The 18,090-nt window shown below is 32.5% G+C and overlaps 1 protein-coding gene across 2 annotated transcripts in view; it reads right to left on the minus strand.

The window, feature by feature from the left end:
- itga10 (integrin subunit alpha 10) overlaps positions 1–13,824 on the minus strand; it is a 56,297-nt gene extending 42,473 nt beyond the window's left edge. The window contains exons 1-2 of one of the 2 annotated variants that reach the window (XM_062964796.1): positions 13,511–13,824; positions 5,089–5,200 (exon numbers count right to left, since the gene is read on the minus strand). In XM_062964796.1, coding sequence (XP_062820866.1) covers positions 5,089–5,200; positions 13,511–13,553 — 155 coding nt within the window. In that variant the 5' untranslated portion in view covers positions 13,554–13,824. Of the gene's footprint in view, positions 1–5,088; positions 5,201–11,800; positions 11,886–13,510 lie in introns of those variants that run through there. The other variant, XM_062964797.1, reaches the window with a different exon arrangement.
- Between the last annotated feature and the right edge of the window lie 4,266 nt (positions 13,825–18,090).

Raw genomic sequence — 18,090 nt, forward strand, 5'->3', positions numbered from 1 at the left:
AATTTGGGGCAATTGGGTAATAATAGTAATCATAATAATAATGCTAGTACTAATAGTATATAATATAAGGGGAACCCTAAAGGTCATCTAGTCCACCCCATTTTTCCATCTGCCCTTTGGACTTCCCCCATTGGGTTTTATTACACGGAAAAATAAAGAGGAATGAAGGATGAGCAACGGTCATGAGCGAATGAGTGAGTGACAGCTGGAAATACAAGACTCATTCCTAGGACATTGCAAGGTCATCCAAATATGGGATACGCAGTTGTATTATTATTATTATTATTATTATTATTATTATTATTATTATTATTATTTTATGACACAGCAAACAAGATAGACATGCTGGATTTCGTATCACAAAACCACAAGTCGAACACTTCCCAAGTGTCTAGGACTGTGTGATGTATTTTTGGATGATGCGAGTTTTTCCTGTTGTTTTTCGTCAATGCGACTGTCACCTGGGATGGCGACATCCATGATCCAAACCTTGTTCTTTTCCACAACTGTGATGTCTGGTGTGTTGTGTTCCAGAACTTTGTCAGTCTGGATTCGGAAGTCCCACAGTATCTTTGCGTGTTCATTTTCCAATACTTTTGCAGGTTTGTGATCCCACCAGTTCTTTGCTGCTGGGAGGTGGTATTTGAGGCATAAGTTCCAATGAATCATTTGGGCCACATAGTTGTGCCTCTGTTTGTAGTCTGTCTGTGCGATTTTCTTACAGCAGCTGAGGAGATGATCCATGGTTTCGTTGGTTTCCTTGCCCAGTCTGCATTTTGGGTCATCAGCTGATTTTTCGATCTTGGCCTGAATGGCCTTTGTCCTGATGTCTTGCTCCTGGGCTGCAAGGATCAGGCCTTCTGTCTCCTTCTTCAGGGTCCTATTATTATTATTATTATTATTATTATTATTATTATTATTAATGGCCTTTGTCCTGATGTCTTGCTCCTGGGCTGCAAGGATCAGGCCTTCTGTCTCCTTCTTCAGGGTCCCATTCGTGAGCCAGAGCCAGATCTTCTATTATTATTATTATTATTATTATTATTATTATTATTATTATTATTATTAATTGCCTTTGTCCTAATGTCTTGCTCCTGGGCTGCAAGGATCAGGCCTTCTGTCTCCTTCTTCAGGGTCCCATTCGTGAGCCAGAGCCAGATCTTCTCCTTATCAGCTTTTCCTTCAATTTTGTCAAGGAACTTTCCATGCAATGTTTTGTTGTGCCAGCTGTCAGCTCTAGTTTGTAGTGCGGTTTTCTTGTACTGGTGTTTTGTCTGCTGTGCTTTGAGGAGTTTCTGATTTTTGACTTCAGTCAAAGCAGGTTCTTCACTTTGCTTTACATATTCTGCCAGGGCATGTTCTTCTTCCTTGACTGCTTGTTTGACTTGCAAGAGTCCTCTGACCCCTGATCTTCTAGGCAGATATAGTCGGTCAACATCACTGCGAGGGTGCAGGGAATGATGAATAGTCATGAATGATCTTGTTTTTCTGTCCAAATTGTCCAGTTCCATCTGTGTCCAGTTTATGATGCCAGCAGTAGATCTTATGACAGGTATGGCCCAGGTGTTTATGGCCTTGATGGTGTTGCCTCCATTGAGCTTGCTTTTATTATTATTATTATTATTATTATTATTATTATTATTATTATTATTATTTTCCACTCTTCCTCCTCTCCAAGCCCTATTATCCAAGAAGCTTTAATGCAACTCAACTGGCTTGGACTAGATGCTCTCTAAGGGACTCTATATACCCTGTTTCCCCGAAAATAAGACAGGGTCTTATATTAATTTTTGCTCCCAAAGATGCGCTAGGTCTTATTTTCAGGGGATGTCTTATTTTTCCATGAAGAAGAGCTCACATTTATTGTTGAACAACAAAATGAGACAGGGTCTTATATTAATTTGCTAATAGTCAACACGGATTTACCAAAAACAAGTCATGCCAGACTAATCTGATCTCTTTTTTCGATAGAGTTACGAGTTGGGTCGATACAGGGAATGCTGTGGATGTAGCGTACCTGGATTTCAGTAAGGCCTTCGACAAAGTCCCCCACGACCTTCTGGCAAACAAACTAGTAAAATGTGGGCTAGACAAAACTACGGTGAGGTGGATCTGTAATTGGCTAAGCGAACGAACCCAAAGGGTGATTCTCACCAATGCGTCGTCTTCATCTTGGAAAGAAGTGACAAGTGGAGTGCCACAAGCAGGGCTCCGTCCTGGGCCCGGTTCTGTTCAGGATCTTTATTAACGACTTAGACGAAGGGTTAGAAGGCACGATCATCAAGTTTGCAGACGGGACCAAACTGGGAGGGATAGCTAACACTCCAGAAGACAGGAGCAGAATTCACAACGATCTTGACAGACAAGAGAGATGATTGGCCGAAACTAACAAAATGAAGTTCAACAGGGACAAATGCAAGAGACTTCACTTCGGCAGAAAAAATGGAAATCAAAGAGACAGAATGGGGGACGATGCCTGGCTTGACAGCAGTGTGTGCGAAAAAGACCTTGGAGTCCTCGTGGAGAGGAAGGGGAACATGAGCCACCAATGTGATGCAGCAGCTAAAAAAGCCAATGGGATTCTGTCCTGCATCAATAGGGGAATAGCGTCTAGATCCAGGGAAGTCATGCTCCCCCTCTTTCTCTTCTGCCTTGGTCAGACCACACCTGGAATCACACTGGGTCCAGTTTTGGGCCCCACAGTTGAAGGGAGATGTTGACAAGCTGGAAAGCGTCCAGAGGAGGGCGAGTAAAATGATGAAGGGTCTGGAGAACAAGCCCTATGAGGAGCGGCTTAAGGAGCTGGGCATGTTTAGCCTGCAGAAGAGAAGGCTGAGAGGAGACATGATAGCCATGTACAAATACGTGAAGGGAAGTCCTAGGGAGGAGGGAGCAAGCTTCCTTTCTGCTGCCCTGCAGACTAGGACACAAGGGAACAAGGGCTTCAAAGTACAGGAAAGGAGATTCCACCTGAACATCAGGAAGAACTTCCTCACTGTGAGAAGGGCTGTTCGGCAGTGGAACTCTCTCCCCGGGGCCGTGGTGGAGGCTCCTTCTTTGGAGGCTTTGAAGCAGAGGCTGGATGGCCATCTGTCGGGGGTGCTTTGAATGCGATTTCCTGCTTCTTAGCGGGGGGTTGGACTAGATGGCCTTTGAGGTCTCTTCCAACTCTACTATTCTATGATTCTATGAATGAACATTTATTATATACTGTAAAGTAGTTGTCATCACAAACCAGCATAACCAGACAAACTATGAATCCTATCAAGAATGTCTTGTTACTACCATTATTTACATGTGCAACAATCTATGGTACCTCTTGCAGTTTAGGTTTCACAAGGTTTCCACGCTGATTTCTCTCTATTCTAGTTTCAATGTAGTCATGAATGATGAATAATATAATATACTGTAATAATAATATGATAATATAATAATAATATAATGATATACAATATATTAATGAGATAATATAATAATAGGATAATATAATAGAATAATAGAATGGAATAGAATGATATAAAATATATTAATAGGATAATATAAAATGGAATATTATAATAATAAAAGAATATGCTAATAATGATAAAATAATAATATGATAATATAATTGAATAATAGTATAGAATAGAATGATATAAAATATATTAATAGGATAATATAAAATGGAATATTATAATAATAAAAGAATATGCTAATAATGATAAAATAATAATATGATAATATAATTGAATAATAGTATAGAATAGAATGATATAAAATATATTAATAGGATAATATAAAATGGAATATTATAATAATAAAAGAATATGCTAATAATGATAAAATAATAATATGATAATATAATTGAATAATAGTATAGAATAGAATGATATAAAATATATTAATAGGATAATATAAAATGGAATATTATAATAATAAAAGAATATGCTAATAATGATAAAATAATAATATGATAACATAATTGAATAATAGTATAGAATAGAATGATATAAAATATATTAATAGGATAATATAAAATGGAATATTATAATAATAAAAGAATATGCTAATAATGATAAAATAATAATATGATAACATAATTGAATAATAGTATAGAATAGAATGATATAAAATATATTAATAGGATAATATAAAATGGAATATTATAATAATAAAAGAATATGCTAATAATGATAAAATAATAATATGATAACATAATTGAATAATAGTATAGAATAGAATGATATAAAATATATTAATAGGATAATATAAAATGGAATATTATAATAATAAAAGAATATGCTAATAATGATAAAATAATAATATGATAATATAATTGAATAATAGTATAGAATAGAATGATATAAAATATATTAATAGGATAATATAAAATGGAATATTATAATAATAAAAGAATATGCTAATAATGATAAAATAATAATATGATAACATAATTGAATAATAGTATAGAATAGAATGATATAAAATATTTTAATAGGATAATATAAAATGGAATATTATAATAATAAAAGAATATGCTAATAATGATAAAATAATAATATGATAACATAATTGAATAATAGTATAGAATATAATGATATAAAATATATTAATAGGATAATATAAAATGGAATATTATAATAATAAAAGAATATGCTAATAATGATAAAATAATAATATGATAACATAATTGAATAATAGTATAGAATAGAATGATATAAAATATATTAATAGGATAATATAAAATGGAATATTATAATAATAAAAGAATATGCTAATAATGATAAAATAATAATATGAAAATAGAATAGAATAATAATAGAATAATAATATAATGATATAATAGAAAAATATAATATAATGATATAAAATATATTAATAGGATAATATAATAATGGGATATAATAATAGTAACAGAATATGATGATAATAATATGGCAATAGAATAATAGTATAAAATAATGTTTCAGGGCATAGCATAGGAATAAGGATGAGAGGAGAATCCCAATGCGTCCTGTACCTTTAAGAAGCAGAAAGAGCAGGACGAGTGGAAAGGCAAGGCAATGGGCATGGGCTCCCTAGAGGTCATCTAGTCCACCCCAGACTCACCATTTCTGCCCTTGGGCCGTATACTGGAGGACTTTGTAGCCAAACTGGGCTTCTTGGGGTCCGTGAAAAACCTGGGGTCTCTTCACGTCGATGTTAAAGGAGGCGCCGAGCCCTAGAAAGAGCACAAAAAACAATACAATAATAATATATAATAATATTATATTTAATCTTTATTTATAGCAGGTCGGTTCCGAAGTTTGTCCCGTCTAAAGAGCAAAGAAACAAGAAAAGATGGGTATAAATAATAGAATAATAGAAATAATAGGAGCTTCACAGTCACAAGGGTCCCCCAAAGGCCATCTAGTCCAGTCGCTTTGAGTCTCTTTATATAATGATAACGATAATGTAATATAGTACATTACAATTATTATGATTAATTGTAATATAGTACATTACAATTATATAATAATACAATTATTATTGTCTCCTTCAGGAAAGATAAAATGAGGTATAAATAAATATGATAAGAGTAATATGCTATACTATAATAATATACTAATATAATAATATAAAATATAATAATAATAATGATAGTGTAATATAGAAATAATATAAAATACAATAATAATACAGTATAATATAGTAATATAAAAATACAATAATACAATAATATAATATAATATATAATGATAACAAATAAAATAAAATAGTAATATAATAATAATAAAATACAATAATATAATATTATAACAATATAAAATATTATAATAATAATAGATACATAGCTGCTTTGAGTCTCCTTCAGGAAAGATAAAATGAGGTATAAATAAATATGATAAGAGTAATATGCTATACTATAATAATATAGTAATATAATAATATAAAATATAATAATAATGATAATGTAATATAGAAATAATATAAAATACAATAATAATACAGTATAATATAGTAATATAAAAATACAATAATACAATAATATAATATAATATATAATGATAACAAATAAAATAAAATAGTAATATAATAATAATAAAATACAATAATATAATATTATAACAATATAAAATATTATAATAATAATAGATACATAGCGGCTTTGAGTCTCCTTCAGGAAAGATAAAATGAGGTATAAATAAATATGATAAGAGTAATATGCTATACTATAATAATATCGTAATATAATAATATAAAATATAATAATAATGATAATGTAATATAGAAATAATATAAAATACAATAATAATACAGTATAATATAGTAATATAAAAATACAATAATACAATAATATAATATAATATATAATGATAACAAATAAAATAAAATAGTAATATAATAATAATAAAATACAATAATATAATTTTATAACAATATAAAATATTATAATAATAATAGATTTTATATAATAGGGTTATAATATTATAGATAATATAATAATAATAATAATAATAATAATAATGATAATGTAATATAGAAATAATATAAAATACAGTAATAATACAGTATAATATAGTAATATAAAAATACAATAATACAATAATATAATATAATATATAATGATAACAAATAAAATAAAATAGTAATATAATAATAATAAAATACAATAATATAATATTATAACAATATAAAATATTATAATAATAATAGATACTATAATAGATAATAGATAAAGGCGTGGATGATGGGTTGTGTTGTCAAATTTCGAGGTTGGGGGGCCTGTAGTTTTGTTGTTTTGTGGGTTGCCGTGATGCCATCACTCTTTTATATATATAGATAATAATATAAAATATTATTATTATAATAGATACATAGCTGCTTTGAGTCTCCTTCAGGAAAGATAAAATGAGGTATAAATGAATATGATAAGAGTAATATGCTATACTATAATAATATAGTAATATAATAATATAAAATATAATAATAATAATGATAATGTAATATAGAAATAATATAAAATACAATAATAATACAGGATAATATAGAAATAATATAATATATATATATATATATATATATACACACTGGGATGGGCCAGGTGGGCTCTCTAGAGGTCATCTAGTCTGCCACATGGCCAGGAAAAATGCAGCAGTGACGGGTCTCAAATGCAAGGGATTCCAGCTCGTTTTTGCAAAGAAACGCGGCTTGTTTTTCCCTCCCTTTGGAGAACAAGCCCGGCTCTGTCTTCGGCCAAATCCCACATCCGGCACCAAAACATGCGCCGAGAGCCCGGCCAAGGAAGGCCTCCAGCAGGAAGGCCTCGAACCTTTTCGTTTCCCAAAGTCGGGCAGGTTTCGGAAGCAAGGGTTCCTGAGCATGTGCAGAGTGCCTTTCCAATACTCGATAGATAAACCAACAATTTCCACCACATCTCAAAGGTGTCTTTCCTGAACATGCGCAGAGTGTTTTGCATTTCATATAGACACAAACCGTTCTCTATAGACACCCAATACTATTATAGTGCTCCTGAGCATGCGCAGAGTGCATCTCATAGACACAAACCATTCTCCATAGAGAGCCACTATTGTTATCGTGCTCCTGAGCATGCGCAGAGTGCATTCTCCATAGACAGCCACTATTGTTATCGTGCTCCTGAGCATGCGCAGAGTGCATTCTCCATAGACAGCCACTATTGTTATCGTGCTCCTGAGCATGCGCAGAGTGCATTCTCCATAGACAGCCACTATTGTTATCGTGCTCCTGAGCATGCGCAGAGTGCATCTCATAGAATCAAACCACTCTCTATAGGCAACAAATATCATTATAATGCTCCTGAGCATGCGCAGAGTGCATTCTCTATAGATACCCACTATTGTTATCGTGCTCCTGAGCATGCGCAGAGTGCATTCTCCATAGACAGCCACTATTGTTATAGTGCTCCTGAGCATGCGCAGAGTGCATCTCATAGAATCAAACCATTCTCCATAGACACCCAATATTATTATAGTGCTCCGGAGCATGCGCAAAGTGCATCTCATAGAGACTATTCTCCATAGACACCCACTATTATTACAGTGCTCCTGAGCATGCGCAGAGTGCATTCTCTATAGACAGCCACTATTGTTATCGTGCTCCTGAGCATGCGCAGAGTGCATCTCATAGAATCAAACCACTCTCTATAGACAACAAATATTATTATAATGCTCCTGAGCATGTGCAGAGTGCATCTCATAGAGACAATCTATTCTCCATAGACACCCACTATTATTATAGTGCTCCTGAGCATGCGCAAAGGGCATCTCATAGAGAAAAACCATTCTGTATAGACAACAAATATTAATACAACAGTGATATATACATAAATATAACAAACGGTCCCCAAAGTTGCATAGGGGAAAAACAACAACAGGGCAAAACCACCCAAAAAATTCTTCTTAAAGCCACAGAGCGCTATTTTCAGAAACGACAATTAAAGGGAGCGAATGCAAGCGGCAATTTGGCTCCGTCTTTTAAAAACAAAGCATTGCAGAAGAACCAGAGTTTCTGGTTAAAAGAGATTTTTAGTTTGTTCCATCCATGCAAATGGGATTTTTAGTTTGATTTTTTTTAAAAATTATCTACATTGTTAACCTGCGGAACTCCCTGCCACAGGACGATGGTCGTTTGGAATGATGTGATATTAATATTGATATCAAAACGTGTTTTTTTCCAGCCTGCCTTGGCTTGGAGAATAGGATTTGTAGTTTTTATTTTCTAAGGAAAAAAAAAAACCAGTTGTTAACCTGTGGAACTCCCTACTACAGGACAATGGTCGTTTGGAATGATTTTATATTAATATTGATATAAAAATGCATTTTTTCCCAGCCCGTATTGGCTCGGAGTATGGGATTTGTAGTTTGAATTTTCTAAGGGAAAAAATTATCTCCATCGTTAACCTGCGGAACTCCCTGCCACAGGACGATGGTCATTTGGAATAATATTATATTAATATTGATATTAAAACGTGTTTTTTTCCGGCCCTCCCTGGCTTGGAGTATGGGATTTGTAGTTTGAATTTTCTAAGGAAAAAAATTATTTCCATCGTTAACTTGCGGAACTCCCTGCCACAGGACAATGGTCATTTGGAGTGATATTATATTAAAAGGAGGTTTTTTTCTGGCCCGCTTTGGCTCGGAGAATGAGATTTGTAGTTTGAATTTTCTAAGGAAAAAAAAAAAAATCTCCGGTGTTAACCTGCGGAACTCCCTGCCACAGGACAATGGTCATTTGGAGTGATATTATATTAATATTGATATTAAAATGTGTTTTTTTTTCCCCCGGCCGGCCTTGGCTCGGAGAATGGGATTTGTAGTTTGAATTTTCTAAGGAAAAAAAAATTATCTCCATCGTTAACCTGCAGAACTCCCTGCCACAGGACAATGGTTGTTTGGAATGATATTATATTAATATTGATATTAAAATGTATTTTTTTCCGGTCCGCCTCGGCCTGGAATATATATATCCCTCCATCATAATTTAAATTTAAAAAACAGAAGGAGATAAATGGGCAAAGAAGGGAAATAATGAATTGGCGTGGGAGGAAGAAGAAGAAAAAGAAGAAGAAAAACAGACCTTTGGGCCCAAGGGGCGAGGAAAGAAAAAACGCGTCATAGAAGTCAGGCTCCCGTTCAATGTGTAACTCTTTCCTGAGTTAATTTTATCCGAGTGAATTTAATTTGTCATTAAATGGATCACTTTTTAACACTGGACTTTAGAGCTGAAACTTGTGAGAAGTAGCGGGTACGTTTGCAATAATAATATTGCAATATAAGTATAGTACAATATAGTAATAAATAATGCTTATATTGTGCTATGCTAATAATATAATATATTGTATATACATATGACTTGTAAGCCGCCCTGAGTCGCCTTCGGGTGAGAAGAGCGGGATATAAATGTCGCTAATAAATAATAATAGTAATAATAATAATAATTCATGAGAATAATAATAGCATATAATATAATAATAATAATAATAATAATATATAAATATTATATTAGGTATTTTGTATTATAAATATGATTCCAGGGGATAGAAATGTCACAAATAATAATAATAATTCATGAGAATAATAATGGCATATAATAATAATTATATATATATATATATATATATATATATATATATATATAAAAGGTATATTGTATTATAAATATGATTCCAGGGGATATAAATGTCACAAATAATAATAATAATTCATGAGAATAAGAATAGCATACAATAATAATAATAATAATAATAATAATAATAATAATATATAAATATTATATTTGGTATATTGTATTATAAATATGATTCCAGGGGATATAAATGTCACAAATAATAATAATAATAATAATAATAATAATAATAATAATAATTCATGAGAATAATAATAGCATATTATATATATATATGTGGTATATTGTATTATAAATATGATTCCAGGGGATATAAATGTCACAAATAATAATAATAATTCATGAGAATAATAATAGCATATTATATATATATGGTATATTGTATTATAAATATGATTCCAGGGGATATAAATGTCACAAATAATAATAATAATTCATGAGAATAATAATAGCATACAATAATAATAATAATAATAATAATAATAATAATAATAATAATATATAAATATTATATTTGGTATATTGTATTATAAATATGATTCCATGGGATATAAATGTCACAAATAATAATAATAAAAATAATAATTCATGAGAATAATAATAGCATATTATATATATATATGTGTGGTATATTGTATTATAAATATGATTCCAGGGGATATAAATGTCACAAATAATAATAATAATTCATGAGAATAATAATAGCATATTATATATATATGGTATATTGTATTATAAATATGATTCCAGGGGATATAAATGTCACAAATAATAATAATAATTCATGAGAATAATAATAGCATACAATAATAATAATAATAATAATAATAATAATAATAATAATAATATATAAATATTATATTTGGTATATTGTATTATAAATATGATTCCATGGGATATAAATGTCACAAATAATAATAATAATAATAATAATAATAATAATAATAATAATTCATGAGAATAATAATAGCATATTATATATATATATGTGGTATATTGTATTATAAATATGATTCCAGGGGATATAAATGTCACAAATAATAATAATAATTCATGAGAATAATAATAGCATATTATATATATATATGGTATATTGTATTATAAATATGATTCCAGGGGATATAAATGTCACAAATAATAATAATAATTCATGAGAATAATAATAGCATATTATATATATATGGTATATTGTATTATAAATATGATTCCAGGGGATATAAATGTCACAAATAATAATAATAATTCATGAGAATAATAATAGCATATTATATATATATGGTATATTGTATTATAAATATGATTCCAGGGGATATAAATGTCACAAATAATAATAATAATTCATGAGAATAATAATAGCAGATAACAACAACAACAACAACAACAACAACAATAATAGGTATATTGTATTATAAATATGATTCCAGGGATATAAATGTCACAAATAATAATAATAATAATTCATGAGAATAATAAAAGCATATTATATATATTGTAATATTTATATAATAAGTCTACCTGTCTACCTACCTATTCATCTATCAGTATAATCAAATAGATATATACAGATAGATAGATAAATTACACAATAAATAGATAAATAGAGATATATTATAGTAATAGGTAGGTAGGTAGATCTATTTACCTATCTGCATTACCTACCTACCTACAAACCTACCTTGTTATTCATCTTATGCTATGGTCCATCTGTCCATCTACCTATTATAGAAATAGGTAGGCGGGTAGATCTATTTACCTATCTATCTGCATTACTTACCTACCTACCTACAAACCTAGTTATTTATCTATCTATCGGTAAAGTCCATCTGTCCGTCTACCTGCCTGTCTACCTGTCTAATGCACTTTTGGACTTGTTTGTTATGCAATGCTTTTGATAGGTAGTTAATGCAGATAGATAGGTAAATAGATCTGCCCACCTACCTATTACTATGATAGGTAGACGGACAGATGGACTATACCGACAGATGAATAACTAGGTAGGTTGGTAGTAGGTAGGTAATGCAGATAGGTAAATAAATAAACCTACCTACCTAGTTTTTCATCTATTGGTATAGTCCATCTGTCCGTCTACCTATCATAGTAATAGGTAGGTAGGCAGATCTATTTACCAATCTACCTGCATTACCTACCTACCTACCTACAAACCTACCTTGTTATTCATCTTATGCTATGGTCCATCTGTCCGTCTACCTATTATAGTAATAGGTAGGTAGGTAGGCAGATCTATTTACCTATCTATCTGCATTACCTACCTAGTTATTCATCTATTTGTATAATCCATCTGTCCGTCTACCTATTATAGTAATAGGTAGGCAGGTAGATCTATTTACCTATCTACCTGCATTACCTAGCTACCTACCTAGTTATTCATCTATTTGTATAGTCCATCTGTCTGTCTACTTATTACAGTAATAGGTAGGCAGGTAGAGCCATTTACCTATCTACCTGCATTACCTACCTACCTACCTATTTGTTCATCTATTGGTATAGTCCATCTGTCCTTCTACCTATTATAGTAATAAGTAGGCAGGTAGATCTATTTACCTATCTGTATTACCTACCTACCTACAAACCTACCTAGTTATTCATCTATTTGTATAGTCCATCTGTCTGTCTACCTATCATAGTAATAGGTAGGTAGGCGGATCTATTTACCTATCTACCTGCATTACCTACCTACCTACCTAGTTATTCATCTATTTGTATAGTCCATCTGTCTGTCTACTTATTACAGTAATAGGTAGGCAGGTAGAGCCATTTACCTATCTACCTGCATTACCTACCTACCTACCTATTTGTTCATCTATTGGTATAGTCCATCTGTCCTTCTACCTATTATAGTAATAAGTAGGCAGGTAGATCTATTTACCTATCTGTATTACCTACCTACCTACAAACCTACCTAGTTATTCATCTATTTGTATAGTCCATCTGTCTGTCTACCTATCATAGTAATAGGTAGGTAGGCGGATCTATTTACCTATCTACCTGCATTACCTACCTACCTACAAACTTACCTTGTTATTCATCTTATGCTATGGTCCATCTGTCCGTCTACCTATTATAGTAATAGGTAGGCGGGCAGATCTATTTACCTATCTATCTGCATTACTTACCTACCTACCTACAAACCTACCTAGTTATTTATCTATCTATCTATCGGTAAAGTCCATCTGTCCGTCTACCTGCCTGTCTACCTGTCTACCTATTCATCGGTCAGTATAATCTATCCCTGTCTCCATCTATGAGTATAACCTACCTACCTGTCTATCACTCTCTCCCTCTAAATACAGACATCCCTATATTTGTAGACGTGAAATACAGAAATTCCTCTATTCGTAGACGTGGATGCAAGCCGGGAAGGTACCTGTGAGCACCAGAAGGTGTAGGGCCAAGTGGGGTCCAGCCATGGCTATTTGGGGGGTCTTGCTCCAGACGGACGGTCAGACGGACGGTCAGACGGACACGGCCTCTTTCTTTCTTTCTTTCTTTCTTTCTTTCTTTCTTTCTTTGCCGGACCTTTTCCTGGCCCGTTTCCCCTTCTCGCCTTCCTCCCCTTTTCGTGCCCATTGGCTGCTAAAAATAAGCCCAGAAACCCAGCCCTGGCCTTCCCGCCTCTCCCTGCTTTTTTGGGCTGAATCCACCAACCGGCCCACCAAAAACACAGCCGGAATTTATGCATTGAAATATATATATATATATACACAGAAATGCCAGCGTATCGTTTCAATTGGGGATATAAAACCCCGGCCACGGAGCATGTGCAGAGTTCTAGTCGCACACTACGGTCTTCATGTTATAGAAAGTATGGATTTCACAGTGGCAATAAGCACTGAAATATATCTATATATATAAAAGAGTAATGGCATCACGGCACTGGACAAAACAACTAAACTAAACGCCCCCCAACCTCGAAATTTGACAACACAACCCATCATCCACGCCTCTAGGTTGATACAACAAAAAGAAAAGAAAAATAAAGTCCTAATTAGAGAGAGAGGAATAATTGCTTTTATCCAATTGCTGCCAGTTAGAAGGCTAAGCTCCTCCAACTTGGTCTCCTAGCAACCCAATAAAAATAATTAAAAACACTAAAAAATTAATACAATAAAATACTATAATAACAGAAAATAACTAAAAATAATACAAGAAAATAATAAAATATAATAAATAAAAAGATTCATCTATTAATTAATTAATAGATTATATATTCATCTATTAATTAATTAATTAATAGATTATTATAAAATTAATAAAAAATTGCAAATAACGTCAAATAAAAATTACACAACAATTTTTAACCAATACCACCACCACTTTGCCACAGCAACGCGTGGCCGGGCACAGCTAGTATATATATATACAGAAATACCAACATATAGTTTCAATTGGGAATAGAACCCCGGCCACAGAGCATGTGCAGAGTTCTATGTCAGAAAGTATGGATTTCAAAGTAGCAATAATTCTGTATTCTATAGCCTCTGAGCATGCACAGAGTTCTAAGTCATAGACTAGGGTCTTAAACGTGCAAAGTAAATAATAATAATAATAATTCCGTATAGCCTCTAAGCATGCACAGAGTTCCAGGCCACAGAATAGTTGCAAAGACAGAAAGTATGGATTTCCAAGTGGCAATAATTCTGTATTCTATAGCCTCTGAGCATGCGCAGAGTTGTTAGCCACAAATTAGGGTCTTAAACATACAAAGGAATTTATTATTATTATTATTATTATTATTATTATTATTATTATTATTGAGAAAGTATGTATTTCAAAGTGGCAATAAGCACTGAAATATATACACACACAGAAATGCCAACATATCGTTTCAATTGGGAATATAACCCCGGCCACGGAGCATGTGCAGAGTTCTAGTCACACACTACGGTCTTCATGTTAGAAAGTATGGATTTCACAGTGGCAATAAGCACTGAAATATATATATATATACACACAGAAATGCCAACGTATCGTTTCAATTGGGAATAAACCCCGGCCACAGAGCATGTGCAGAGTTCTATGTCAGAAAGTATGTATTTCAAAGTGGCAATAAGCACTGAAATATATATATATATATATATACACACACACAGAAATGCCAACATATCGTTTCAATTGGGAATAAACCCCGGCCACAGAGCATGTGCAGAGTTCTATGTCAGAAAGTATGGATTTCAAAGTGGCAATAAGCACTGAAATATATATATATATATATACACACACACAGAAATGCCAACATATCGTTTCAATTGGGAATAAACCCCGGCCACAGAGCATGTGCAGAGTTCTATGTCAGAAAGTATGGATTTCAAAGTGGCAATAAGCACTGAAATATATATATATATATATACACACACACAGAAATGCCAACATATCGTTTCAATTGGGAATAAACCCCGGCCACAGAGCATGTGCAGAGTTCTATGTCAGAAAGTATGGATTTCAAAGTGGCAATAAGCACTGAAATATATATATATATATATACACACACACAGAAATGCCAACATATCGTTTCAATTGGGAATAAACCCCGGCCACAGAGCATGTGCAGAGTTCTATGTCAGAAAGTATGGATTTCAAAGTAGCAATAATTCTGTATTCTATAGCCTTAAACATACCAAGTAGTAATTATTATGATAATAATAATATAATAATTATAATTATAATAATAAAGAAAGTAGGGCTCTTACTTACTTTCAATGCTTTTTGGAGTAGCGCTGAATGCAATGGGATTATAATGATTATTATTATAGTTACTTCTCGACTTGGAGATTCTCCTTCTATGAATCCAGGCTTGCAATGGTATTTGTCTTTTCCGCTGCAGCATTGCATTTCTGGCTCGTTTGCAACCATCCGAAGCAACGAAAAGGAACCCAAAGGTGACCTTTGGGTATGTATTTGGATAAAAACACTTTTTTGGCTTTCTTCCCTCGGTGGCCACAAAAATGGCAAATTATAGGCTTCTGCAAAGCGGCCGTAAGCAGAACCTTCAATTAGGGAATTTAATTTGCAAAAGAACAGGCAAGAAAACGATGCAAAAATAGAGCCGAGGCTCGTTAGCTGTATGAGTCTAAAGTGGAGATAATATTATTGGCAGAAATAATAATAATAATAATAATAATAATAATAATAATAATAGGAAGAAGAGGAAGAAGAAGATGAAGAAGAGGAAGAAGAGGAATAATAATAATAATAATAGGAAGAAGAGGAAGAAGATGATGAAAAGGAAAAGGAAGAAGAGAAAAAAGAAGACGAAGAAGAGGAATAATAATAAAAAGAAGAAGAAGAAGAGGAAGAAGAGGAAGAAGAAGATGAAAAGGAAAAGGAAGAAGAGAAAAAAGAAGACGAAGAAGAGGAATAATAATAAGAAGAAGAAGAAGAAGAAGAAGAAGAAGAAAAGGAAGAAGAGCAATAATAATAATAATAAGAATAGGAAGAAGAGGAAGAAGAAGATGAAAAGGAAAAGGAAGAAGAGAAAAAAGAAGACGAAGAAGAGGAATAAGAAGAAGAAGAAGAAGAAGAAAAGGAAGAAGAAGAGGAAGAAGAGCAATAATAATAATAATAATAATAGGAAGAAGAGGAAGAAGAAGATGAAAAGGAAAAGGAAGAAGAGAAAAAAGAAGACGAAGAAGACGAAGAAGAGGAATAATAATAATAAGAAGAAGAAGAAGAAGAAGAAGAAGAAGAAAAGGAAGAAGAAGAGGAAGAAGAGCAATAATAATAATAATAATAATAGGAAGAAGAGGAAGAAGAAGATGAAAAGGAAAAGGAAGAAGAGAAAAAAGAAGACGAAGAAGACGAAGAAGAGGAATAATAATAATAATAATAATAAGAAGAAGAAGAAGAAGAAGAAGAGGAAGAAGAGCAATAATAATAATAATAATAATAATAGGAAGAAGAGGAAGAAGAAGATGAAAAGGAAAAGGAAGAAGAGAAAAAAGAAGACGAAGAAGACGAAGAAGAGGAATAATAATAATAATAATAATAATAAGAAGAAGAAGAAGAAGAAGAAGAAAAGGAAGAAGAAGAGGAAGAACAGCAATAATAATAAGAATAAGAATAGGAAGAAGAGGAAGAAGAAGATGAAAAGGAAAAGGAAGAAGAGAAAAAAAAGACAAAGACGACGAAGAAGAGGAATAAGAAGAAGAAGAAGAAGAAGAAGAAGAAGAAGAAGAGGAAGAAGAGCAATAATAATAATAATAATAATAGGAAGAAGAGGAAGAAGAAGATGAAAAGGAAAAGGAAGAAGAGAAAAAAGAAGACAAAGAAGAGGAATAATAATAATAATAATAATAATAATAATAATTATTATTATTATTATTATTATTATTCCACCCAGGAATTGTATTGAAGTGCATGGGAACCAAGGCATCAGCCGTGATTGGTTTCCTGTTGTGCAAGACCGCCACCTTGTGGCCATGCACCAGTACTGTGCCGTTGGCTTCAATTTTATGAGTCTGCAATGATGGCTATTAGGGGTGTGCAAAACTTCGTTTTTTATTCGTTTCTCGTATCAAATTTTTTTGATTCGTGCATACGAACTGATATTAGAAACATGCAGGAAAGGCGAGGGGGATTTAGAAATTAAAACACTCACCAATCATTTTCATTAAGATTCTATAACACTTGGATGCCTCCCAAGGTCAGTTTAATTTTCAGAATTAAGCAATTTTGGTAAAGTCAAGAGAACAGAAAGCATTTTAAAAACTATTCCTTTTTCTTTGGCACTGGGGACGGGGCTAGCAAAGTTAATGGTCGGGAGACGGACAGCACAGCATTCTGGGAAATGTAGTTTGGGAAGACGAGGCCCCCTGTGGCAGAGAATGCAAAAGGCCCTGCCCTCAACTACATTTCCCAGAATGCAGCGCTCAGCATCGGAAAGCCCCAAAGAGGGCTGCAGCATCCAGCAGTTTAGAGTCAGTCTAATACAATAGAGTCTCACTTATC

This window comes from Anolis carolinensis, unplaced genomic scaffold, assembly GCF_035594765.1.
Source record: "Anolis carolinensis isolate JA03-04 unplaced genomic scaffold, rAnoCar3.1.pri scaffold_14, whole genome shotgun sequence".
Lineage (NCBI taxonomy): Eukaryota > Metazoa > Chordata > Lepidosauria > Squamata > Dactyloidae > Anolis > Anolis carolinensis.